Genomic DNA, 25,504 nt, shown 5'->3' with positions numbered 1-25,504 from the left:
CTACAAAAAATTAAATTTAGGTGAAAAATATTCATTTTTCATGGAAAAGAAGTGCAACCAAACCGTTCTTAGATTATAATATTCTTTTTACATATAAACACTTAAAAGAAATTATGTATATATAAATAACATATTATGATAAAAATAAAAATAATGACAACAATAATAACTGTTTTATTCTAATAATTATTCGTGTCATTATGCCACAAAATAAAAAAAAATCAATATTATGTACCATCGACACGTGTGCGGGGGACCGCGAAGGCAAAAAAACTCATACCGAATTATTATATAATTCATAATAAATTAGTCTAATTCATTTTTATTAATTAAACACCGATGAATTAATAATTCAATAGCTCGATAGAATTGGGATTACCGTAGCAATTAGCATTCCTATCCGGCTTTTTACAATTCAATCCATCGTCTACTGTTTCTCATAACCCCACAGGTTTTACTTTTCCAACCTCAACGAAAAGGACGTGAATTTGCGTTTCCGTTTCAGTGGCACTTTCCGAGGGAAAACTGGAAAACGAGCGGCCCAAACCAACGCGGACAACCGCATTACAGAGCGAGAGAGAGGCTCTGTTCGGACCAGATCTGGAGATTTGAAGCGCTGTTTGGTTTATGGGAACAAATGGAGTGCATAGACAATTTGCCGGAGATGGATCTGATGCGGTCGGAGAAGATGGCCTTCGTTCAGCTCATAATCCCCGTCGAGTCCGCTCACCGGGCCGTCTCCTACCTTGGGGAACTCGGCCTTCTCCAATTCCGAGATGTATGCTCTCCCAAACGTCTTCGATCCATTTCTTTTTTTCTTTTCTATAATATTATCGGTTGGAAATGGAAGTGTAAATCCTGAACTCGTTAATTTGATTTTGAGTATAACAGGTAATTGGAAAAATTTTAGGCATCAGTTCTCAGACGTTGAATAGCCTCAGGAATAGACAACAGTTTGACACAAATTGCGTACCGGTATTTCTGGTGCAATTTAGGAGACTGTCCTTGTAACTGCAGATGACGTTGGATGTTGTCGAAGTGGAATTCAATGCTATTTGATAAATTAGCGGAATACAAATTTCACACATTCACACAGTTTTGGACACATTGCCAGCCGCTTCATTTTTGGGCCCACGTTTGAGTTGAATTAAAGTTTTACTAAATTTATTCCTGATCGTGATAATCCAAATTGGTGGCTTTGTGTTGCAAATGGAGGTAGTTGTATGTGAACTAATTGCTTTATTCTTTATATCTATGATATACATTCCATTTATTTTTGATCAACCTCAGATCTTTGCTTTTATGGCGGTGATGGTGATGTTGGTGCTTTTCAACTTATATTTGCTTTTTGTCGTAATGATTGTGGTTGTGTTATTCCTATTGATAAAATAACTCTCAGTGATGTTCGTATTTTTCACAATTCCCTAACTACTATGAACATAGAAGTCTCACACATAACTTTTAGCAAAATCAAATCTCAACTTGGAAACTAAAGTTGCTGTCTTACAGGATCAATATTCTAATGAAGTTTTTATTTATTTATTTTAAAAGCTTGAGGTTCTTATTCACTCAGTCAATTGAAAGAATTTATTGAGTTCAAACACTTTCATTTTTTATCCATCTCACCAGTTTTCCCCAAGGGCTTGGCCAAGTACTTCGTGTCCACTTGATATACATATATATATATATATATATATTTGTATGCATGTACATACTGGTCAAAGTAGGTCCTGTCATGGACTTGCGGAAGGGGATTTCAAAAGTTTGGGGCCAATATTTTTTTTAAAAATTTTCCTTTCAAGTACGTAGGATTTCACCTGTTAGAATTTGCTAGATAATTGGCGTGGCCACTGCTCTTTGCAGGAGCATTTTCCCTATATTTTTAGGCTGGGTATTTAGAATTTAGCTTTTATAAGTAATAGCTTTTCCTTATGTCATGATGTGTTGCGTGGTTTACTCAATTCAGTCCCCTATCTTTTTGTGTATTGTGTGTTTGCTTCTTGGAAAGTGTATGTTAAGTGGATGTATTTTCTCTTACCCTAATTATCAACACCATTTAGTTTTTATTTATTAATTTTAATTGACATTTTATTGTCTAATCTATCTATTCTAATATAAAAAGCAAGCCTACTTTTTGTTGTTACCATCCAATGAAGCTCTGTCAAGATTTTTAAATTCTCAAAATGCCTTTCATAACTTCCCACACACAAATAACTTCCCCACTAAAACATAAATAACTTCTCAACCTTCCACACACAAATAACTTCCCAACTAAAACTTAAATAACTTTTCACTACTTCCGACATACACAGATAACTTCTCACTAAAACATAAGTAACCGTAATCCATAAAAAATAAATAACTTCCCATAAATAAATAACTCCTCACTAAAAATTTAAATATATAAAATATATTTATTTACTTGCACATGCATAGCACATGCTACCCCTCTAGTAAAATGAAAAACAGATGACTTTTTTCTGCTTACAACATTCGTTAGTAATTTGACGAACTAACTATTAGGCTTGTTCTTTGCAGTTAAATGCTGATAAAAGCCCTTTCCTGCGGACATTTGTTAATCAGGTACCGTTAGTAAGATTTTCTATTTAGTGCGTGCAGGATGTTCTATTAGAAGTTCATAACTTTTGGTTTGTAATGAATGGGTTAATATCTTATACATTGTACAGGAACCAGAATACAAATCTGATTTTAATTGGAACTTTACTCCTCAAGAATAAAGTTGTTAGTATCTATGTTTGACTGGTATCATAAATTCCTGCATCTGTAACTGTATTTGGAGTTTCATGTCCTGAACTCATGTCGAAAACAAAGTTATTCTGACTTCTGCATCATCTTGTTTTTGTTGATTTATTAAATAAAAAAGATCATGTTCCTGCCAATACTATAGTTGTATTTATCAAAATCTTAGCATGCAAATTGCATTGTGGCATGAGATGCATCATGTCACTGGAGTTACATTCATATAGTCAAATCTACTTGCACTTATTTCTTTCTACCCGTCATGGGAAAATTGCAAGGCATATTTGGCAAGGGCATAATTCTTTTTTTCTTCCAGTCAAGTGGAAACAGGAAGGCTTGTTTGTCATGGGTGTGGTTCTTTGTTTCTTCTAGTCAAATGGAAATGGGAAGGTGTGTTTGGCATGGGCATTGTTCTTTGTTTCTTCCAGCCAAGTGGAAATGAGAAGGTATTTTTGGCATGACTTTTGCATTGGAAAGTCTTCCTCGGGAAGCATTCTACAAGATGCCTTTAAGTGGAAGGAATTTTTCAGTAGGATAGTTGTTTGGTATAGACATCTTATAGAAGTCAATCTAGAAACATACTACCAGGCAGGATGCCCTTTATGCTTTAGTTAAAGGAATCTTACAGTATGGTTATTTGCTGAAGGCATGTTGTGGAAGTCAATCTAAAATATGAGTAAAATGACAAACAGGCAAGAAAAAAAAAAAGCGAAAGTGCAAATGTATGCCATTTAGTTGTGGTTTCTTTGGCTACTTGTGGGATCATTGTTGTACTTCTGCAGGAGTTATTGGCAAGAAACCCTCCTTTGGAGCCACTGAAGCTCTGGAATGTAACTTTAATTGAAACAAGTTTTGTGTATACCATGAAAACAAACCAACCTTGTAAAATAAAATCAGTCTCCTTGATTGAATTATTCAGATTCAACTCATGATAAAGACTTCAAATTTCAATAGATTGGCACGAGGATTGGCCTGATGGAAGGCTCTGCAGTCAGAGGAATGCTAGTATGCTGCTTGGATATGGTAATATTTGGTCCAAGTGAATATCAGATCCTAACACAGTCCATGCTTGGCCAGATGCTTAGGAGAGAAAGAATGCAGATAACTGGAATAACCATAATGATATGAAGTTTCTTTTCTAATTGGAAGGATACAAGATAGCAGAGGCCACGAATGTGTGGAGCTACAAGATTGAACATTAATTGGTTTCTTCCTCAAAAAAGTTCTAGCATTGCCATCAACTACATGGTAGCATGTGAAGGATTTGAGAATTATGAAGGAGCTTGTGGGGGTTATCATAACTAGGGTGGTGCCTTACTAGATTCATTGTTGCTATAGACAACAAAGATCACATATACTGAAATCCAAAGAGATCATAATGATTCTGTTGGTTTTTCAGGAAGCCAATTCAAAAGATAACCCTTGATAGTGTCTCATAAATGGACTTCTAGCAAGTTGGTTTCACACAAAAGATATCTATGTAAATTCATCCAATTTTCTCATGGAAGAACTCGAGAAGCTCCACTGAACACCCACAGAGTCTGCTGCTTCTCTTGCATTTGTTTTGGTCTTTAACAAGAGAGGTGGTACCAATGGTAGGTGTGCTCCTTTTTACATTCTCTGCCTTTTTATTTGGCTTATATGTGCATATAGTTTATGGGCTGTGGGAATTCTGGATGCTGGCGCACAATTTTGATCTTGTGAAATTGCCGAGTTGTCTTTACATCAGATGAGTAGGTATTGGATATTTGTGGATTGAACAAGTTAATTATGCACCACTTTATTACATAACTTCAGCTCTAGAAAACAGAAAAAACTGGGACCTTTCATGTTCTCCCTTCTGTATCACCACCAAGAAAAGAAAAAACCACTGTCTCCACTACTCAAGCTACCATAAGAGCCAAGTAAGTTTGGTTTCTTTTTTTATAAATCTGACCAACTGAAGTTGTAAGTACTGGATTATGAAATACCTTTCTAGATCCATATGACTTGAATTCAGTGTTAACTGTAACGATAGTGTAGTTTTTGAAGTTTAATATATGTATACTGCAGTTCCCCTTTTATGGTTTTTATTTATTTTAATCTTCAAGAGTAATTTCACAGGTAAAAAGATGTGCAGAGATGTCAAGAAAGCTACGATTTTTCAAAGATCAAATTCAGAAAGCTGGTTTATTGACTTCTATTCATCCTGCTACGCAACCGGACCAGGAGTTGGAGGAATTAGAGGTGCATTTTCTAATGCTATTCATCATCTTTTTGACTAGTGAAAATTTTGCATTCCTTTTGTTTTAAATAAAAACTGTCATGTTCTTTTTTTTTTTTTTACTGCTTGGATATAGACATATCTTTCTGTTTGAGTTCCAGCAACAATTGAATGTGTTTTATGTGTGAGTGTTAGAAGCAAGTGCTGAAAGATTTGTAAACAAGTGAATATCTGAAACAAGCAAAAAACAGAATGCTTGATTAATTAATTCTAGAGGAATAGGGAAGAATATATACACAAGGGTCCCTTATCTTATCTCCTATAATTTAGGAGAAGATTTAGGATTCTTTATCTCCTAAAAACTAGGAACAAACCAAACTTAAAATACAAACTTTAAATATAAATTTACAACAACTACTCTACAAGGATAATGACTTATCCTTATCTTATCAATCTCCTATTTTGAATTTCAAATCTTCTTGATCTCGTCGAACAATATCAAATCTCATTTAATGTGAAGGGTGCTTTTCCTTTTATATGACCCACACTTGTTTTAACAAATTTTGAATTTTAATCTGCTATGGGTTCCTCTTAAATCCAGGTACAACTTGCAGAGCATGAACATGAGTTGATTGAAATGAACAATAACAGTGAGAAATTGTGGCAAATGTACAATGAGCTTCTGGAGTTCAAGATAGTGCTGCAGAAGGTATATATATATATTCGATTTTCATAAAGAGGGGACTGATAGCATTCTATCTGTGCTTAATGTTCTCTTTGACTCTGACTGGTATGAAAGTGATAGTTTTGGGACAACCTAACATTATTCATAGTGCTTATTTGTGTGATTGAATAATTTCTTATCCATTGTTAATCCCATTGCTTTTGATATTGCATAGATATGAAAATATTGTGTTTTGCTTAAGTCTTGGATAGGGGTTTCATTCTCCAACAATTATCATCACCTCCTCACTCCTGTTCATCAACTTCAAGCACTAGAATAATTTAACCTTTTGATGTATGGGGGCCCTTTCCATGTGCTTGTTTGATTCACAGATGGGAGTGGGATACCTTGTCTCAGGAAATGTAAGAGACGATGATATTATGTGAGAATGTGTATGATGTTGACTTTTCTCATATGTGTTGTAACAGTGGAATAAGCTATGGGGATAAGTGTTAAATGTACCCTTTGCATGAAGTTGAGATAGGAATAATGTTGAAAAGGACAACTTTGTCTATGGCATTATGATATTATATATGTTCATGTATTTATTATCAGAATATAATTATACTATGAGTAAATTATTGGGACTTTTCTCTTATATAATTGTACTATTCGTGCCATGTAATATTTTTTTATATTACATTATACACATGATTGTGTAGCGGTCTAATACTATGCTTTTACAACATATAGTTATAAATAATGTCATAATTATAAATTATAAATTATGAAATATAAATAACAATAATATCAATGTATACTTTTGAAAGAAAATATTGTAATACACTTGTGTGTTAGTCATTTAACATATAACATGTTATTATATTCATCCGTTTTATATTATACTAGGATGATATTCTTTTAATATTATATGTCAATATGATGTAGTTATATATGTCTAAAATATCACATTAAATTTACAATGACAAAATAATGCTACACACACACACATACAAGTATGACACATATTTTCCTGTTAAGGAGTATTCTATGGGGATGATAAAGATAATTTTTTCCTTTATTCCAAAGGGCATTTGTCCTTGATGTGCGATCCAACCCCTTACGGTATTTGTATATCCCCTGCACGTGGGACACATGAAATTAGGTCAGTTCTTACTTCTTAAAGTCACACCAAAACTAGGATAAGAAAATCTAAATGGGGCAATCTATTCTTACCCCTCCTTATCCTATAAAACAAACATGGCACATATGTTATGGAATTCCATCTTTGATTTCAAATTTGACTTGTTATCTAGACATTGAACGATGCTCCTTAGACCATGAAATAATTTTGTTTCTTTTATATTAGGGTAAATTACACTCAACACTCTTGACGTTTGATAAAAATACAGAGACACCTCGGACATTTGAGAAATGACAGAAACTTTCCTTGACTTTACAACTCTAGCTACACTTTCCCCCTACTGTCATTTCACAAATGTTAAAAATTTTAATTTGATGAAAATACCCTCACATTTTCACTCCCTCTCCTTTTCTTCTCCTTGTATGGTGAACTAGCCAAAATCTGGTTGTCGGTCTCTCACTTTCTCTCTTTGGTTCTGCAATGGTTTAACCATCGTCAAATGTTTTATCAGTCAAGTTCTTTGACCAAGCCCCCTGTCCTTTTACCTGAAAGACTTGACATTCTTCTTCTTGGAACTCAGGAAAAAGATTTTGTGCTGTTTGCTTATAAGTGTCTTATACGCCTTCATGGTATGAAATCCAATCCAATAATGAAATTTTCCTGATTCTGATTCTTCTTTTGTAACAAAAATGGTCTGACATTCAAAAGCTAGAGAGAGAGAGAGCAAGCAAACTGCTAGATTCTGGCCAATTCGTCGAATATAGGAGGATATAGGGAGGGGGAGAGAAAATGCAGTGTATTTTTGTCATATTAACAATTTTAACAATGATAACAGGAAGTGAAGCTAGAGTTGTAAAGTTAGGGAAGGTCTCTGTCTTTTCTCAAATTTCAGTAGTGTCACAGCCTTTTTATCAAACCTTAGGTGTGCTGAGTGTAATTTACCCTTTATATTACTGTCTACGTTACATAACATGGGGTATGAATGTGATATTTTTGGACGTTGACATTTTCTTTGGTTGAGACTTGTAACTGAAATAATCTATGCAAATTAATTAAAATGTTCTTTCTTGATAATATACCTGATCAAAGAATTCCTTCAAAGTTATAGTTTTTGATGGTTTTCTTATGCCTTCTCATGGGCAATTCCAGGCAGGTGGTTTCCTTGGTTCAAGTAACAGCCATGCAGCTGCAGAAGAAATAGAGTTAGATGATCATGTGTACTCCAATGATCACTATGCAAATACAGGATCCTTTCTTGAGCTGGTGATTTTCTAGTTTATCAAATACTGTTTTTCACAATACACTGTATGTCTTATTTTATTTATATAAGATTATCCATTTTACAGGAGCGACCTGAGTCCACCAATCAATCTGGTGTAAGATTTGTTAGTGGCATTATCAGTAAATCAAAAGTTCTCAGGTTTGAGAGAATGTTGTTTCGTGCTACTAGGGGCAACATGTTTTTTAATCAGGCACCAGCTGATGAAAAAATCTTGGATCCTGCATCAACTGAAATGGTCATTTTCTTTCTTAATTCTTTTGGTATCCTTTGAGATCAATCTTCAATCTGTGTAACATGTTATAGCTGGTAACCAGAAAATATTCATTGTATACTGCTTCTTAATTGCATGCTTCGTTTACTCTTTTGAGTACAATGTTGGTTTTCTTCTATTGCTTCAAAGTGCATTATCTGATCATTTGAATTGGTGATCTGTGCAGATTGAGAAAATTGTTTTTGTAGTGTTCTTCTCGGGGGAGCAGGCAAAAACAAAAATATTGAAAATTTGTGAAGCGTTTGGTGCAAATTGCTACCCTGTGCCTGAGGATATAACAAAACAGCGGCAGCTAACTCGAGAAGTATGTTGTTCAATTGACAGATTTTATTTTCTACATTTTTACTTGCTTGCTGCATAGATATTCTGTTATGTTTATTACATTTTCAGTTGTTTGCTTGAAGATAATCTGATTTGAATGTCACATCTTTAGTTGTTGTTTGCTTAGTATATTATTCTGTTCAACTTTTTTTCGACAAGGAAAGTAGATAGAGTACTTTTTTCTTTGTAAAATACATGGACTTGTTTATCTCAAGCTGTTTCTAATTCTTAGGTGATCACTATTTTGGAATGTGTATTAACCATGCCTGACTTGACTGAGATTTACATCAATGGGATGGAGTATCATCATTCATGTGCCGCCTTATATGTAGTGGTTGCTCTTAGTGTCCTATTGCAGCTCTTGATTAATTGTTCAAATGTTGGTTGCAGGTTTTGTCACGTCTCTCCGAGTTGGAAGCCACCTTGGATGCTGGAAGCCGTCACCAAAATAAGGCCCTTACTTCCATTGGGTTTCAGCTAACAAAATGGTTGAACATGGTAAGTGTGGCCGATCTATGTTATTTATCTTTTTCTCAAGGAGCATTCTGGCCTAAAAATATCCATGCCTGTTATGGTGCCTCAAACTTTGATCCTGAGAAGTAAGATCAATTGTCATTAATTTTTCTAGGTTAGAAGGGAGAAAGCTGTGTATGATACATTAAATATGCTGAATTTTGATGTCACAAAAAAATGTCTTGTTGGGGAGGGGTGGTGCCCAGTATTTGCTAGAACTCAGGTACTTTCTGCTTATCTCGTTCTTGTTTGGGTAATGGTGCGTGCAGTTGCTTTCATTATTATGTTACTTCAGTTTCACTATGAAAAAGGTTTACCTCCTACAGATTAAGGAATCATTGCAACGAGCTACATTTGATAGCAATTCACAAGTTGGTATAATATTCCATTCAATGGATACTGTGGAATCACCTCCAACATACTTCAGAACGAACCGTTTTACAAATGCATTTCAGGAAATTGTTGATGCATACGGGTACATTAAAATATGTGGTTTCTTTTTGCTGACATCCTTCTTCTCCATTTTTTTTTTTTTTTTCCAAATGAAAGTTAATCATCTGGTCTGGCAATATGCCTGTGTATTTGGGAGGATGTAAAGTAATGGAATTGGATGGAACGGTAAGTGATGGAAAGGGTTTTCTTTGTTTGGGAGGTCTATTAGTAATGGAATGGAAGCCAATCTCCTCCAAATAAGCATTTTTTGTCTCCTCCATATTGGAAGAGATTGGATGGAAATAGTCTTATTTATCCATTATTTCCATCCAATTCCATTACTTGTCATCATATCCTCTCCCAAACAAAGAGAGAGAATCTTTCATTCCATTCCCTTCATTTCCATTCCACTGATTTATGGTTCATTCCATTCGATTCCATTGCTAAATCTCTCCCAAACACAACCTATTATCTTATGAAAAAATTGTGAGGCATTCTTCACCATGGACCTACCTACATAAAGAAAAGGTTTTATCCAGTGTTTCACCTTATAAGAAGACTCTTTTATTTCATAGTCATATTGGAAGCTTTTCAGCATCATGATGACTAACATTTAGTTGCAGAGACTTGGGAAGGGTGCCATTTTCTGGGAGAAATGTGTAGAGCATGTTTTCTCCACTCTTAATATCTGTAATCTTGTAAAAGCAACTGAAGCATTTTTTATTTTACCAGTAACTTTGGTCAATTTCACATGTTCATCAATTAAACGGTTTTTGGGGTTCAGTTTGGCTTCTAAGCTCTATGCTTTGTGTGCCTGAGCCTGGGTATGTATAACCTGTAAAATTTCACAGAACACTAACATGGTAATCTTTTGGCAGTGTTGCTAGATATCAGGAAGCCAATCCTGCTGTTTATACTGTTATTACATTTCCATTCCTTTTTGCTGTGATGTTTGGGGACTGGGGTCATGGAATATGCTTGTTGTTGGGAGCCTTAGTGCTTATAGCCCGTGAAAGTAAGCTTGGTTCACAGGTGTGTTGTCTTTTCAGAATTAAACAATTATCTTAAACTTCAGATAAAGCATGTGTAGGAACAGTTTTTCTTTTTTCTTTTTATTGAATCATTGCTTTTCACTAGTTCTTGTACTATTTTGATTCTTTACTTTCTAATAAAAAATGTTACTTAGAAAGTTACTGTGGATAATTTTTTCTGCAGACTGAAGTGACATTTTGAACTAGCAAACAAGCCCTGTTTTGGGATATATTAAGATGCAAGCACAGAAATCCTTCAAGGACCATGATATGTCTATTTATGTTATAATTCATCATGTAGGCTTGTCATTTATGTAGAGCTCAGAAGTTAACAGAACTGTATGCACAATGAAATCAAATTTTGAACAATAGCAGTGGCAACAACATATCAAGCCTTTATTGCACTATGTGGGGTCAACTACATGAATTTTAGCTTTTCATCCATTTCTATTTCTGGCCTTATCTTCTATAAGACCCACATAATTAAGATCAAACTAAGTGTTTGCCACCAAGTTTTTTTTGGTCTTCCTCCACCCTTCGCTAAATGCTTGTTCCGTTTCATTGACTCTCCTCATAGAAGCCTCTATGGATCTTCTCCTTGCGTGATCAAATCATCTTGTGTCTCATGCATCTATTTCAGTAGGAGCCACACCCACCAAGTTTTTTTTTTTTTTTTCTTTTTTATTAACAGAAATATTTGGTTTTGTGTATTTTGTGTAGGCATGACACTCTGGAAATGCCATTAGATGGTGGAACCAGAATGGTAAATGATCTAGGCAAAATGATGTTTGTTGTTTTGTTCTCATTTGAATCCAGATTACCCCTTTGTCTGGTCACGGTTGCAGTTCTTCCATAAATTAGTCTTGAGTCCTTTTTGGTTTTTGGAGCTCAAACTACTTTAAATCCAGAATTGATTCTCATGTGTGTCTTGGATTGAAATCTGCAAGTGATCTTGGGAAAATTATGATTGTGTAGGGGGCTGCTATATAATGTGTGAGGAATTGTATGAGTTGGCATTTTTGTTGGCAAGGCTATTGGAACTCCATTCCCAATAATGAATTATTATTTAATGATACAAAAGAAAAAAATTGCTTTAGAGGACTGTTTTCCATTGATTTGTAGTTGGATGCTTCTTGAAATCTTGTGGATTCTATTCCTTGACTGCAATAATGGATTTTAAGTACGGCTTTGGTGCTAGTGGCACCTCAGAGAGCTGTTATGTAGCTAGATTGTTTTTTAGGAAATTGAAACATTATCCTTTCGTTTATCTCATGCATTCTTGATGCATTTTCAAATTCATAGTAGGAATATGTAAATTTAGTGCTCAAGTCATGGTGTATAATTGCCTTGTAGAAGATATGGTCATGGGCTGGGATAGTTTGAAAGCTAGAATTCATGTAACCAACTGTACCTAGTGAGATTTAAGTCTTGGGATTGTTGTTGTAATGTTCAATTTAGAATGAAGGTTTGTGCTTGACTACTGCCTATCAATTCCAAGGTTCTTCAGTAATCAAATAAGTGGGGTGCAAAGTAGCAAAAACCTTTCTAGCTCAACTTAAGGGGTAGTGATCTTAAATCTTAATGTGATTAGTTGATTTATATAGAAATAAATAGACTGTCTGCTCATAGCAAGAATTAAAATGATGCTAAAGAAGGATACTTTTCTTGGATATTGTGGACTGAGATATAATGGTGTGGACTGCCAAAGTCACCTTTGAGAAAGTCAGTAGAAGTCCATCTATGGATATGTAGTTACAGCTCCACTAAGCAATGGGGAAGAGTCAACTATGATGTTTTACTTGGCACTAACTCTCTTCTGGACAACTTTAAATAAGAGTACTTACTAATTGCAGAATGAATAGCTGAAAAGATTAACTTCCCCTCTTTGGGTGATGATATGTGAAATTCATTTAGTAACATCAAAACGTACTTTTGAAATATCTTGCAACTGCTATTTTTGTCCCATTGGTATTATACATACCATGATTGAAATTATTCACAAAATCTGACTTGGATATTTATTTCCTTAGAAACTTGGCAGCTTTATGGAGATGCTATTTGGTGGCCGCTATGTACTCCTCTTGATGTCACTTTTCTCCATTTATTGTGGTTTAATTTACAACGAGTTCTTTTCTGTGCCTTATCACATTTTTGGGGGGTCAGCTTACAGATGTCGAGATGCTACATGCAGGTATATCTTGTTCAACTGTTTTTTCCCTTCTTTTAGTAGATCTACAGTGAAAGGAATCTAATTGTTTTTTGACTTTTGTTGTATGATAGATTTACGTGCCTCTTATCCGATAAACTCAAGGTCTAATGATTTTTTGAAGAGGAATATAATGCCCAGATGCATTTTTAAACCACTTCTGGCCTGATTGGAATTTTTCATCTTGAAGTGTCTGTGCTTTATACCCAATTACCTTTTCAACTAGTTCTGATCCTGACTGGATTGGATTTTTTTCATCTTTCAAGTTTGTGCACTGCCTTTGGTATGAAGATGCACTTATGTTATAAATTGGCAAAAAATTACATCAAAATATGACAGTGGTAAATGTACTTATAGTTCATATTTATGAGTTCTGCAACTGCATTTTTGACAATATAATGTATGTGTGCTTCTGAATGTGGCATCTTTGATCATGGTCAAGCTTACTATGCTTCCCAATTAGATTCTAATTAATCAATTTGAATGTTTGCCAAACAAGACAATTAGCCATAATGGGCTTGTTTCATTTTTCTTCCCTAGCATAGAATGTTCTTCACAATGAGTGGCAGGATTCTTGCTGTCATTTCTTTTTGCATTATTGGTATGCTTTGTGTTTCCCCATGGATGGTATCAGAGGTGTTACAAATCGGTACCGCACTTTTGAGTAGGAGAAGGATGAAAAAATAGATCCTATCAATATCAAAAAGATCAGAAATAAGCTCTGCTACCAGTTGAAAATGAGGTCAAGAGTGTGCAGGTGGAAGAGTTGGAAGTGGATTGCCTTTGAGTAAACTCTTATCTATTTGATTCGTTTGCTTAGTTAAGGCAAAATACATACACAACTAAAACAATGAGTTCTGAAAATATAAAAAAGACACTAGCACTTTTACATGAAAAGCCTCACGAATAAAAGCCACTGGACCTAGGTTACTCAAGCAGGTCACATAAATGAAAATCAAACTACAATCGAGTTCTTGCCATGCTACCCAAGTTGAATGAATGCATGAACTTAAGTGTTAATGCTTTGATTATACAGACAAGCTCTTCAAGTACCAACCTTCCTCTCGGGCACTGTGGGGATGCATCCTCCAAGGTTCCTTACTGAAGCCTAGATGTCAACTCTTCAACACCCTTGGTCTCTTCTGGCAACTAAACTCGGATCACATCTTACTTGGCCATTGCCAAGCATTCAAACTGTCTAATAAGTTGAACAAAAACTTGTGTGGCCAAGAATGAGACTATGCTCCTTTGGATCTTTGGCACTCAAAAAAAGATTGATGCACAACAGTTGTGACTTCCAGAAACATCTCTGTATGCTCATTATGCTTAGTTAATTCTTGGTATCTCAACTAAAGGTTTTAAACCCATATAAAAAAGAAATCTAAAGTTGTTAATTTTCTGTGATTGACTGCCTCCCTAAAGTTAGTCAATTGCAATCTCAATGAAAATTCATGGTGTTTCGCTTATCCAAATGTGAGATAACGAATCCTAAAGTTGAGCTACTTTCACAAACAGGAGGTCTAGCACCTGTGCATCTTGTGGCCATGCTTAACCTACAACGAAATCCTAGTGCACAACTGTTGGCACAAACCGTTAAGTCACAGTGAACACTGTCCCATAGTCTGGCTCTGCATTGCATACCATGGCTATGGCAGGCCATAGTGCTGTGCCTGTGGTTAGACTTGTCTCCTCTTAACACCTTGTACAACTCACCTATACCATTCTTGGAACAAAAGTTAAGCAAAAATACAAGTGTTGCATAAACTAAATTAGGTAAATTTGACACTCGTCACTGGCGTATGTCAACACTGAATCAAGGACTTTATGAAGGACAAAATGGAATGTTGGCATGTATCAGCTTTTGGCTTATTGGTGTATGTGAGAGTTGATTCTTTTCTTCTCTATATATATGTGTGTATTTGTGATTTTGTACCCAGGAGTATCTAGGAAGCTGAGATTTCTGTTGAGAGCTTGTGAATTTTGTAAATTGTTTGCTTGATTCAGTTTTGAATGGTTTAGTTTTTTTGACAATATTAGAATGCTTATCAAAAGGAAATAAGGATATCTTTCTTACTTCATTATTAGTTTAGATCTTGATTAAATGTTAAACTGTTTGGTTTTAGCTCACCCATATTTCTTCACTTAAGATAAAACTCTGGTGATACTGCCAAATAAGTTTTATGGTCAGTTTAAATAGTCAAAGGTGTTTCAAGTTTTATAGTCAGTTTAAACAGTCAAGGGTGTTTCAAGTTTTATAGTCAGTTTAACAATATACAGAACACCCTATGGTTTATTTGTCCCTGCAGATCCACGTGGTTTACCCCTTTTGCTCACACATGCCATTAGTTTTTGGCATTAGCACTGTCAGTTAAACTCAGGTTAGGTTAGATTTAACCAAGATTTTCCTCTCTCTCTAATAATAATAATAATAATAATAATAATAATAATAATAATAAAACACCAGATGCCTTCCACGGTTGTCACTGTGGGGTTCAGCAAAGTGGACCAGCGATGGCTGTGGGGGGCTCCCAACACCGGATAGAGGGAGGGAGGGGAGGGCTGGCTTCAATCATTTTCCAACGGCAAAGGGGATGGACAGAAGGCCTTCCAGTTTTCTTTATGGACTCCCAGTGATTGATATATTGAAACCCAGATATCAAACAAAACTGAAGTTTGATATATCAATCTCATACATATAAATCTGATTTCAATTGCAGATTTGGGCAACCCACAATCTGATTCCCATAGAAAACCTTTTTTATTTGGATTCCATATTGTGTATTATTTGATCAAACAAAGTGTTCTAATCCAAATCTGGTTCTCAATCAAAGCCTTTTTTATTTGAACCTCATGTTGGTTTTCAATTTGTTCAACCAATTGTTGTGATACAATTTCACCCGCTTGCGCACACATGCACACACACACAGGCAACTGCCCAACAAGACCACTTCCCAAATGAGGGAGGGAGGGAGGGAGGGCAGTGCTGGCAACTTCTTCTTCTTTCTATTTTCTTTTTTCTTTTTTTCTATGGCTTTGACGCAATCAACTTAACTATGGTTAAGATAAAGTACAAAACTATGTCATTTAGATTGTCACTATTGCACTGACAGTGTTAGTGCCAAAGACTACCTCTAGGGACAAAAATAAACTGCAGGAAGTCTCCAGTCAATTGGCCCAAACCACGAGGGTCTGAGGGCAATTTACATGGAGAATATAACTTTATAATATGTTAGCTTCTCCACTGGCATGTTCCTGTATTCTGCTTGATTCAGAATTAGCTGAATTTTACTGATTGTCAGCTTGGTTATTCTTAACGGTAACATAGATGTCTTAGTTCATTTTGTTTTGCCTTATCTTGTCTGTACTGTTCACATAGTTCTGGCCATGATTGAATCATTTTAACTCTTTTCATGTGGCATCTCCCATGTGTTAATACATACATGCTTATTTGTTTCAGGTTACTTCCCCCCCCCCCTCTCTCTCTCTCACATATGAATCTAATCATTAACCTGTGAAACTCTGAACAAGGACATTTTGTTTGACAGTGATGCGCACTCTGTTGGTCTAATAAAATTCCAAGACCCATATCCATTTGGAGTTGATCCCAGCTGGCGTGGAAGTCGTTCAGAACTTCCTTTCTTGAACTCTCTGAAAATGAAGATGTCTATCTTGTTGGGTGTGGTTCAGATGAACCTAGGAATCATATTAAGTTATTTCAATGCTCGTTTCTTTGGGGACTCACTGGATGTTAGGTGCATGTTTCTCCCTGCCCTTTTTCTCTTTCCTCATTCTGCCACTGTGTGACATCTAAAGATAACTAGATTAATGTACTTTTTTTTTTTGCTTCATTTTTTAGGCATCAGTTTGTGCCACAGATGATCTTTCTGAATAGCCTTTTTGGTTATCTATCACTTCTCATTGTTATCAAGTGGTGCACTGGTTCACAAGCTGACCTTTATCATGTGATGATTTACATGTTTTTGAGTCCTTTTGAGGATCTTGGTGAGAATCAGTTGTTCTGGGGCCAGACAGCACTTCAGGCATGCCATCTTTCTCATTCTCTTGTAGATTGCCCAATCTCAAATTAGTTACTTCTGAGTATTGTTCATTAATTTGTACCAGATTTCTTGCAGATCACATTGTTGCTTTTGGCAGTCATTGCAGTTCCATGGATGCTTTTTCCAAAACCTTTTATTTTGAAGAAACTTCACTCAGAGGTACACTGTTAGTCGCCTTTTTTCTGTTTCTAATTCCTGGATAACTATTATAACTCAGTTTCTAGCCTTATGTTCAATTAGTTTATAAAGTTAATGCTTCTAACTGTTGTTTTGTTTGTCTCTTTATAGATTTCTGTTATTGCCCATGCACTTGTATGAATAATTGGAATGCTTTTGTGCTTGATGAATATATTAATCTGGGTCTGTTTTCATTGAATCAACACAACTGGTTTTCCTTCTGACAGTGTGATTTTATTCTTCTCATAGAAGCCATCTCTTCTATGAGAAGTATAGGACAATGCTGTCAGAAGGAAAACCAGTTTGCTAAGATCAAACTTCTTGATGGTGTAACTGTTATATAAGTGTTTTGAGTGGATTTGAAAGTTTTCTTCAAACTTGTCAGCCCCTTCAATTCCTATCCCATGTATAGCATCTCTAGCGTTTGGTATGTTAAGTTGGCATGCAATGAAATGGAATATTGAGGGAATCTTTATTCCATTCTCATAGTGGAGATTACAATTCACCCCTTTGAAAGAGTAAAATACGGTGATAAATGATTGCTTATTTTGGTGTTTGGTATAGTATATATGACAAACATAATATAAACACAATAAGATAATTTGAAAACTATTAAAGACATAGAAATCAATAATATAGAGTAGTTACAATGATTTTTGTTTGGTTATGTGCTGAAATGTAATTTTCCATGTAGTGTTGAATGTTGTGGCAATTAGATGTGTATACATTTCACGCGAACATAAACTATTCTCTGTATGGTGCATTGGACTTGCATAAATGCGTAAAGACTGCTCTCTAGGAAAGTATATTCCTACTGTTTGTGCTAGATAATATATAGCATCTAAAAATAGTAGCAATGATGAATAAATGATACTAATAATTTTATATTAAATAGATAAGTAAACATCTCATCATTCCATATACTTTTTAAAAAATTTCGCTTAGGACTCAATCCTACCCAACTTTAATTTGGTAGATACATATTGTGTTGTTTTGTTGTCATTGTCCTTTTCAAGAGCATTTGTTTCTTACACAATCAACAAATGAACAGAAATCCTTTTTTTTTGGGGGGGGGGGGGGGGAGTATGTAAAGGTGTCAAAATTTTTTATTAAGAGGCATCACGGGATGGAACCACTTTACAAAGTAGACCAAAGTGAAAACTAGAGTTTATGAAATAAAGCTTCATATGTGTTAGAAATCTATGTTCTCTACAATATCCAAAACTGGTCCAGCTTGGGCTTAGCCTGCTAGAGGGTTCAGCTACTATGCAAAATAGACCAAGACCTTTTGAGTTGATGCAAATGTAGATTGTGTCCTCCATTTAATTTCAGTGCAATGACTTGAAAAGGGTCAATATAAAGTTTGTTCTTTAGAACAAAGCAACTGATTTAATTAGAAAACTGCCCTTTTTATTTTTTACAGTAGTGCTTCATTTGTGGATTAAAGTTTATAATTTTTCCAGTCTGCCTTAGATTTGCAGGCTTCTCTTTTCCCCTTCTCTTCATGGTAGCAATACTTAGTGGGGAAGCTGTTTAAAGGGTTTGAAATTTATGAAACTATAACTCATTCTCTTCTTCTGTGGATATGCTTTCTAGAGATTCCAGGGTCGTACATATGGCATTCTTAGAAACTCTGAGGTGGATCCGGATGTAGAACCTGATTCTGCACGACCACATCATGAAGATTTTAATTTTAGTGAGGTCTTTGTACATCAAATGATACATTCCATTGAGTTTGTTCTTGGTGCTGTTTCCAATACTGCCTCATACCTTCGGCTTTGGGCTTTAAGGTATATCTGTTGATTTTAATTTTAGTGAGGCCTTCGTACATCAAATTATACACTCCAGTATATCTTGGGGTTGATATTGCTCTTCTGTTACAGCCTGGCCCATTCTGAATTATCAACTGTTTTCTATGAGAAGGTCCTCCTCCTGGCTTGGGGGTAAGTTTGTCATCCAAGCTTGCACTCTACTGTTTAGCAATTTCATCGTCTGTTAGTGTATCTCTTTACTGGCTTTGTGTTTGGTTCATGGAACCTACCTACGAAATTATTTATTTTCCCAGTAATTGCAGGATGTAACTCACCCCTCGCATTGACTTAACTACTGCGGGTTTCCTTGTAGGCTGAGTGCAACTTAACCAGGTCTTTTATTCTTTTAGTCATGGATTGGGTCAGTCTTGCTGAAGTTTGTGGGTATCCGGGACTACTTTAGAGAAACAAAATGGAAAGGAACTTCAGAAACAAGTTAAACTACTCTATTTGGAAAAATTGAAAGCTATGAACTAATACTTTGGATGTTATCTTCTGGGAAGAATGTTGCCAAAGCTTTGTAAAGGGTTTTCAATGGCAGAAAAATAAAATGATACAAGAGAAAATGACAATTATGTCTTAAAAATGTAAAGTTTGGGTTCTAAAAAACTACAATTGGAATGGCTTTACTTTTGTCATGTTCTCTTTGTGACTAAACTGCTCTTGTAACCTAGTGCTTCCTACCTGGGCTTAGATGACCAAGGTTTTGTGGTGTTTTTGTTATGACATCCTGGATTAGGGTTAGAGATGGTCATTGGTTGGGTAGGGGTGGCTTTGTAGCAACCATATCTCTTTTACTTGACTCATACTTTTATCAAAATATATCCAAATTTTCACCCCTCTTTATTTTTCTTTCATTAGAACTCATACTCTCCACATTTAAGTTAAACAGGTTCTGTGTTGTGTGTTTGAATTGAGTATTTGACAACAACAAAACTATCGAAATTGTAATAAATTTTAATCTTGTTTAGGATTAATAAAGTGTTAAGGGTAATATTTTTTTTAATTGGATTGTTTGGAAAGAAATAGTGTTATACCATAATCCACACCATGTTTTACTAAAACTCCTAGATTTACCCCATACTTAAATAGTGCACTTCCATACTTACCCTATTAAGATTGGGTTGCGGTTGGGTAAGAGACCTGCATCCCTAGGCCAAGTTTCCATCCCTAATTAAAGTGAATTCATACACATGTAGACTTTGGAGATATGAAAGCCAAGCTCGATTATGCTTTTGTCTCTCAGATCATTTAGCAAGGAACAAGTTGAACATGATGAAAGTCAACAGGCAATGGCTGAAGAAATGAGTGATAATGTGGATAAGGTTGTAGTTAATACCAAGTAGTAGGTGTTGAAGGGTAAGTGCTCAGAGTCAGACTGTCAGAGTAAGATGCTATTGGTCATTAATATGAAGCTACTGAAGTAGTTTGGGGGAGGTTAGAGAGAGAACATTTTGGTAGAGTGATGGCCAGTTGAAAAAGATCAATTTGGTCTCCATTGGCCTACCATACCTATTCATTTATGACACAGGATGGTTATAGCAACCTCCCCAAGAAATATGGGATCAGTCTGCCACGCACTTCCATGTAATTAAGTGCATGATTAGAGGCATCTAGTGAAATTCAAAGTGCAGTTGAAGGAAGGCTGTAGAATGTCACATGGTTAGGGGCTTCTTGTGGTATACAAAGTGTAGTTTGGATCTCCTTCTCCGACTTGTCAAGGGTGTGTCCCTTGAAGGGGGAATCACTTGTAGAATGAGCCCCTATTCTCTTGCCATCACACGATAACCCTAATAGCCTTGGGAAAGAAAATACTTCGGAGTTCCTTTCCAAGATTCGAAGTCTTGATAGTTAATGGAGTCACTCCCTCAGCTAGCTGAGCAAGAAACTCTTAATTAAGAATGTTCAAGCTTTGGTGTTGACCAAGCAACTCAAGGTTGAGTGGCCTAGTAACATGGGAAAACCGTCTCTAGGGAGATTTGGACAGGTTTATCATAGGCATAGAAGTAGATTTTAGGATGTTTTTATGCTTGGGGTGGTTCTATAATTTCTTGTAATTGTGGGTATGCTTGTTATTTTATGTTCTGGACATATATATGTGTAATTGAAACTGAAAGGCAGTTATGTGATCAGTTTTCTCAGAAACTTCCCCTCTCAACTGCTCTCTTCTCACTCAATCTCCTCTCTCCTTTTTCTCCTGTCATGCTCTCTCTTTTCTCTCTTTCCATCTACATTCCTACTGTCCTACAGGCTACATCACCTGTTCTTAACTCTCAAGTGAGTGGAACAAGGTTGACTAACAAGTACCTACAATTGCCCCTGCACGCATGTGCAGCTGTGCTTGTCTTTGGAGTTGAACAAGTTGGTGCATGCACCAAGTGGGTGCTTGCATTAAATTTACTTGAAGTGTACCTAATGATGGGAAACCATTCACCCCCATTAGCGATTCTCTGTTGAATCAATGTTGGAGGGTAAGTACCTGGTGAGAGAGTGGGATACCCTTGGCCTCTAATATAGAGACAATGGAGGTTATGGGTGGAGAGAGACTGAAAGGTTGAAGAGAGAGCATTTGAACAGAATCGGCCAGCTGGAAAAGGTCAATCCGGTCTTCATTGGCCTGCCCAACCTATTTATATGTGATGTGGAGGACGGTTGCAACCTCTCGAGAAGTATGGGGTCATTCTACTATGTCATCCTATGTAATCAGGGCACAATAGAGGCATTCTGTGTAAATTGGGAAGTAGCTGCAGGAAGATTCCAGCATCACATGTTGGTAAGAGTGCTCCCCAATGGGTAACCACTTGGATACACTCATCTCTCTCTCTCTGATCATAATTGTGCCTTGGAGGGGGAATTAATGACCAAATCACAAGAAGCCCAGTAGCACTGTAGGTGATAAGAAAGTACTTCTGGAGCCCCTCATGATTGAGTGTGTGTTGGAGGTTAGTGGAGTCATTCTTTCACCTAAGCTAATGAGCAACTCCCTTAACTAAGATGAGTGCTCAAGCTCTGGTTCAACAGAGTGGGTCAAGTTCAAGTGATCCCGGACCCTAATGAGTGAGAGAGTGCCTACCATAGGAAATGATAAACTTCCTATAAACTTCCTGGACTGCAGTATTTGATCTGGAGGCTGTGTAGAATTGTCTAGTTGCCATGTAATTGCCTTAATGGTCCCAAAAATTGCATCCATTCAAATCGTTGAATTTGTTAAAGGCTGTGTAGAGTTGATTAGGTGCCAAATTGTTTACTTAAATCCTTCAAAGTAGGTATGTCCTCAAACCTTGAATTCATTAAAGTCTGCAGAGTTGATTAGGTGCCAAGTTGTTGACTTAATCTTTCATGGTATGTATCCCCTCAAACCTTGAATAGCTCAAAATAAGCATAGAAGTTTTATTCAGTATATTCAGAAAATTCTAATGCCTAGTGAGTCATGAATTGTATTAGTCATTCTAAAATATAGATATGCTCCCATCCCAGAATAATCAATTCAACTATCCAAGATGATTCACTTGGGTGAGATTAGAGTTTTCCCAACACAATAGAAAAATATTGGTCATCTTGTTTGAATATGTATTTTTACACTACTAAATTGAGAAAAAAATATCTCTGTATTATTTTATTCGTTGTATAATTGTTAGAAGAAAATTATTTAAAAACAACTTAGATTCTAGTAGCAATCTCAAGTCTTACCCATCCATTGCATTTTGGACCATAAAGCATATTTTATCCTTTTTGGTCGTTTGACATACTGGACAGAACTGCATTTAGGCATTTATTGCTAAGCTTGTAGATAGGCTATAGTTATTTTATCAATATCATTGTGTTAAAACTGAAACAGATAAGGTGGTCAGAAAACAACCGTGAAAGAGTATATGGCAGGTGTCAAAACAGATGAATATCGCTGAACACGTTGTTGACAAGTATGAAACATGCAATTATTTTGTTGTCCTAAGCGTTTCCTATTAGATGCTACAAGAGGGTTTATTAATGTCAGAAGGAAGCTTTTGAATTAGTAATTTCCAAGCGTTCCATTGTTCTTGTTTTTGGATGCAACCATACCACTTGATGAATTTATTATGTTCTATAAACTCTCCGAACAAGCATGGTAGTCTACTATGCTTACTATAAATCACAATTTTCCTTATTTCGTTCTTTACCGTAAAATGTGATCGTTGCAGGTATGACAATATCATCATCCGTTTGGTAGGACTCGCGGTTTTTGCCTTTGCCACGGCCTTCATACTTCTAATGATGGAGACCCTCAGTGCTTTCCTTCATGCCTTGCGTCTCCACTGGGTGGAATTCCAAAACAAGTTCTATCACGGAGACGGCTATAAGTTCAGGCCCTTCTCCTTCTCCTCACTACCGGACGACGAGGATTAGTTTCAGCTCAACTTCATTTTGTAGTCATAAATTTTGTGAAGATTCTCAAAGCCCAAAGAAAAGAACAACAAGTCTTTCCTACAATTGCGGAAACCAAGAGTGGACATTCTTTGAATCCAACATCTTTGGCTGGCAAGAGCCGGTGCTTCTGCTGACTGCTTCCTCGCATCAACACCATTCAGCCTGATGAACTCAGGAATGTAAAATCCTAGCTCGGATTATTTTGGGTTTGTGGGTAAAATCCTAGCTCAAATTCTTTTGTTATTTGGGTACAAAAAGGATCCTGCTTTAAGAGCTTGGAATTTTCCTTTCCTTTCCTTTCCTTTCCTTCTCTCTCTCTCAGCTCAAAGTGGGTTGAGATTTGGTTGCTGTGAAGAGGGAGGGAAGCTCTCCTGGAGAGGCAGATCCATAGTGATATCACATAGATACACAAGCACAGGCTGGTGTGAATTTTCGATGATATATATATCCTATATTTTTTGTGGGGCAGAGGTTTTTTTTTTTTTTGCTGTAACAATGAGATAAAAATCCATAGAGAGCTTTGCTCTAGTAGAGATTCATTATTTTTTTTTGGGATAAAAATAGAGATTCATTATTCTTATTATACAGAGTGACTTAAAGGTGAATGAGCTTTTATCTTAGCATCTCATTATTGAGGCATCCGCATGTTGCTCAATCAATTTTATTTTATTCGGCTGTCAAATTCCTCGGTGCTCCGTGGTGGTGATCTGGAAGATTATTGTGCATCTATTATTATTTAATGAAATTATTAATTAATAAAATTATATGAGTATTAAAAATAAAGTATAATAAATGCATCAAACCCTATTTTAAAAAGTGTTGCTCATTAAGGTGTATTTGATATATATATATATATATATTAACATTTAAACTCTCTTATTGACTGATAAAATGTTTTAAATGTGATATATTTCTTATTAAATTTACATGAGTGTTTGAATATTAAAAATAAAGTAGAGTAAATTTTAATATCATTAGCCAAACTCTATCTTAAAATAAGGTGAAAATTAATGTTGGAAATTAAATAAATTTGGACAGTATAAGAGGAGAGAAAGTAATAATTTTTCATTAGTAATTTAATTAGAGACGGATAGGGAGATAATAGAGAAAATAAAGCAAGAAAAAATAACAACAATAGATAAAAAGTCAACCAAATTATCAACGTAAAATGTAAAATCGTTACTTCCAATTTGAGGATGTTCTTAAATAAGTGAGGGTTATACTTAACTTGTTGATTTTCTTAATTTTAATATGTGATTTTTATCTTAGAATTTAGAGCTGATTTACTTTTAATATAAAATTTGTATTCACTTTCTTAAAATGTATTTTACCATCTTCACCAGAAGTTTTAATCCAATTTTTTTTCTTATTTTTATAAAATAATAAATTTTGTTATCTTACTCTTTATATTTTTATAATAAAAAAAAGAAAAGAGAAAGAATGGAGCCAAAGGGAAAAAATAAAATAATAATAATAATAATAATAATAAGAGTAAATGAAATTCCAAGTGAATGATCAGTGTTTCAAGTAATTACATTGACCATCCGATCTGATCTGGATCAATCCAGTGATGGATTGGGCAGCCATTCACGAGGAATAAAATAGGGTAAAATTAATAAATAGTCACTGAATTCTAAAGTTTTAATTATTTGTTCACTCAACTTTAAATTGTAACCATTTACTCACTCAATTTTACTTATCGTTAATCATCCATCACTCGTTATAACTCCGTTAAATATTATAAACGGAAAATATTGACGGAATCTGACGTGGTAAAAGTAAATTTAACAAATACTCACTGAACTTTAAAAATATAACTAATTACTCACTGAATTTTGCTCAGCGTTAACCACCTATCACCCCATTACATCACCGTTTGATCTTGAAAAACACCCGTTACATCACCGTTTGATCTTGAAACATATTAAAAACTTTTTATATGCTTTTAAGATCACTTACTTTTCAAACCAAAAGTTAAAAATTAAATTAATAATTTAAATTAAAAAAATTATTGATTCAAATAAAAAATAAACAAAAAATCAATTTAAATTTTTTTATCTTCATTACGAACAACAAAATTCACAAAAAAAAGTATTCAATAATGAGACCAAGAGCCAAAAACTAATTATAAAAATCGTATTTGTAAGAAAATGATATCATATGCATTTTTTTATATAGAAGAAATACGATTTTTGTAATTAATTTTTGGCTCTTGGTCTTATTATTG

The 25,504-nt window shown here is 35.3% G+C and overlaps 1 protein-coding gene across 6 annotated transcripts; it reads left to right on the top strand.

The window, feature by feature from the left end:
• The first annotated feature begins 435 nt into the window (after positions 1-435).
• Positions 436-23,897, top strand: LOC127807244 (V-type proton ATPase subunit a1-like). Of its 6 annotated transcripts, none has more exons than XM_052344950.1 (18): positions 436-778; positions 2,539-2,583; positions 4,864-4,986; positions 5,565-5,672; positions 7,921-8,034; positions 8,118-8,288; positions 8,491-8,628; positions 9,036-9,143; positions 9,274-9,381; positions 9,485-9,633; positions 10,469-10,622; positions 12,652-12,812; positions 16,373-16,579; positions 16,684-16,867; positions 16,961-17,044; positions 18,659-18,852; positions 18,946-19,005; positions 23,052-23,897. In XM_052344950.1, exons 1-18 carry the CDS (start codon positions 638-640, stop codon positions 23,254-23,256), a joined length of 2,454 nt encoding a protein of 817 aa, XP_052200910.1. In that variant the 5' UTR covers positions 436-637; the 3' UTR covers positions 23,257-23,897. The 6 variants fall into 6 exon arrangements, with proteins under 6 accessions (XP_052200910.1, XP_052200901.1, XP_052200917.1 ...); XM_052344941.1 differs by having other exon boundaries at positions 487-778; positions 18,668-18,852; XM_052344957.1 differs by lacking the exons at positions 18,659-18,852; positions 18,946-19,005 and having other exon boundaries at positions 487-778; positions 23,052-23,194.
• The last annotated feature ends 1,607 nt before the right edge of the window (positions 23,898-25,504 follow it).

This window comes from Diospyros lotus, chromosome 1 (genome assembly GCF_014633365.1).
Source record: "Diospyros lotus cultivar Yz01 chromosome 1, ASM1463336v1, whole genome shotgun sequence".
In the NCBI taxonomy this organism is placed as follows: Eukaryota; Viridiplantae; Streptophyta; class Magnoliopsida; order Ericales; family Ebenaceae; genus Diospyros; species Diospyros lotus.
This window is presented reverse-complemented; position numbering and strand designations above follow the sequence as displayed.

Coding starts and splice junctions, on each gene's coding strand:
- LOC127807244 (XM_052344950.1), top strand. CDS start 638: ATGGAGTGCATAGACAATTTGCCGGAGATGGATCTGATGCGGTCGGAG. Junction 8,289..8,490: donor ATCCTGCATCAACTGAAATG/GTCATTTTCTTT, acceptor TGATCTGTGCAG/ATTGAGAAAATTGTTTTTGT. Junction 17,045..18,658: donor TGAAGAAACTTCACTCAGAG/GTACACTGTTAG, acceptor TATGCTTTCTAG/AGATTCCAGGGTCGTACATA.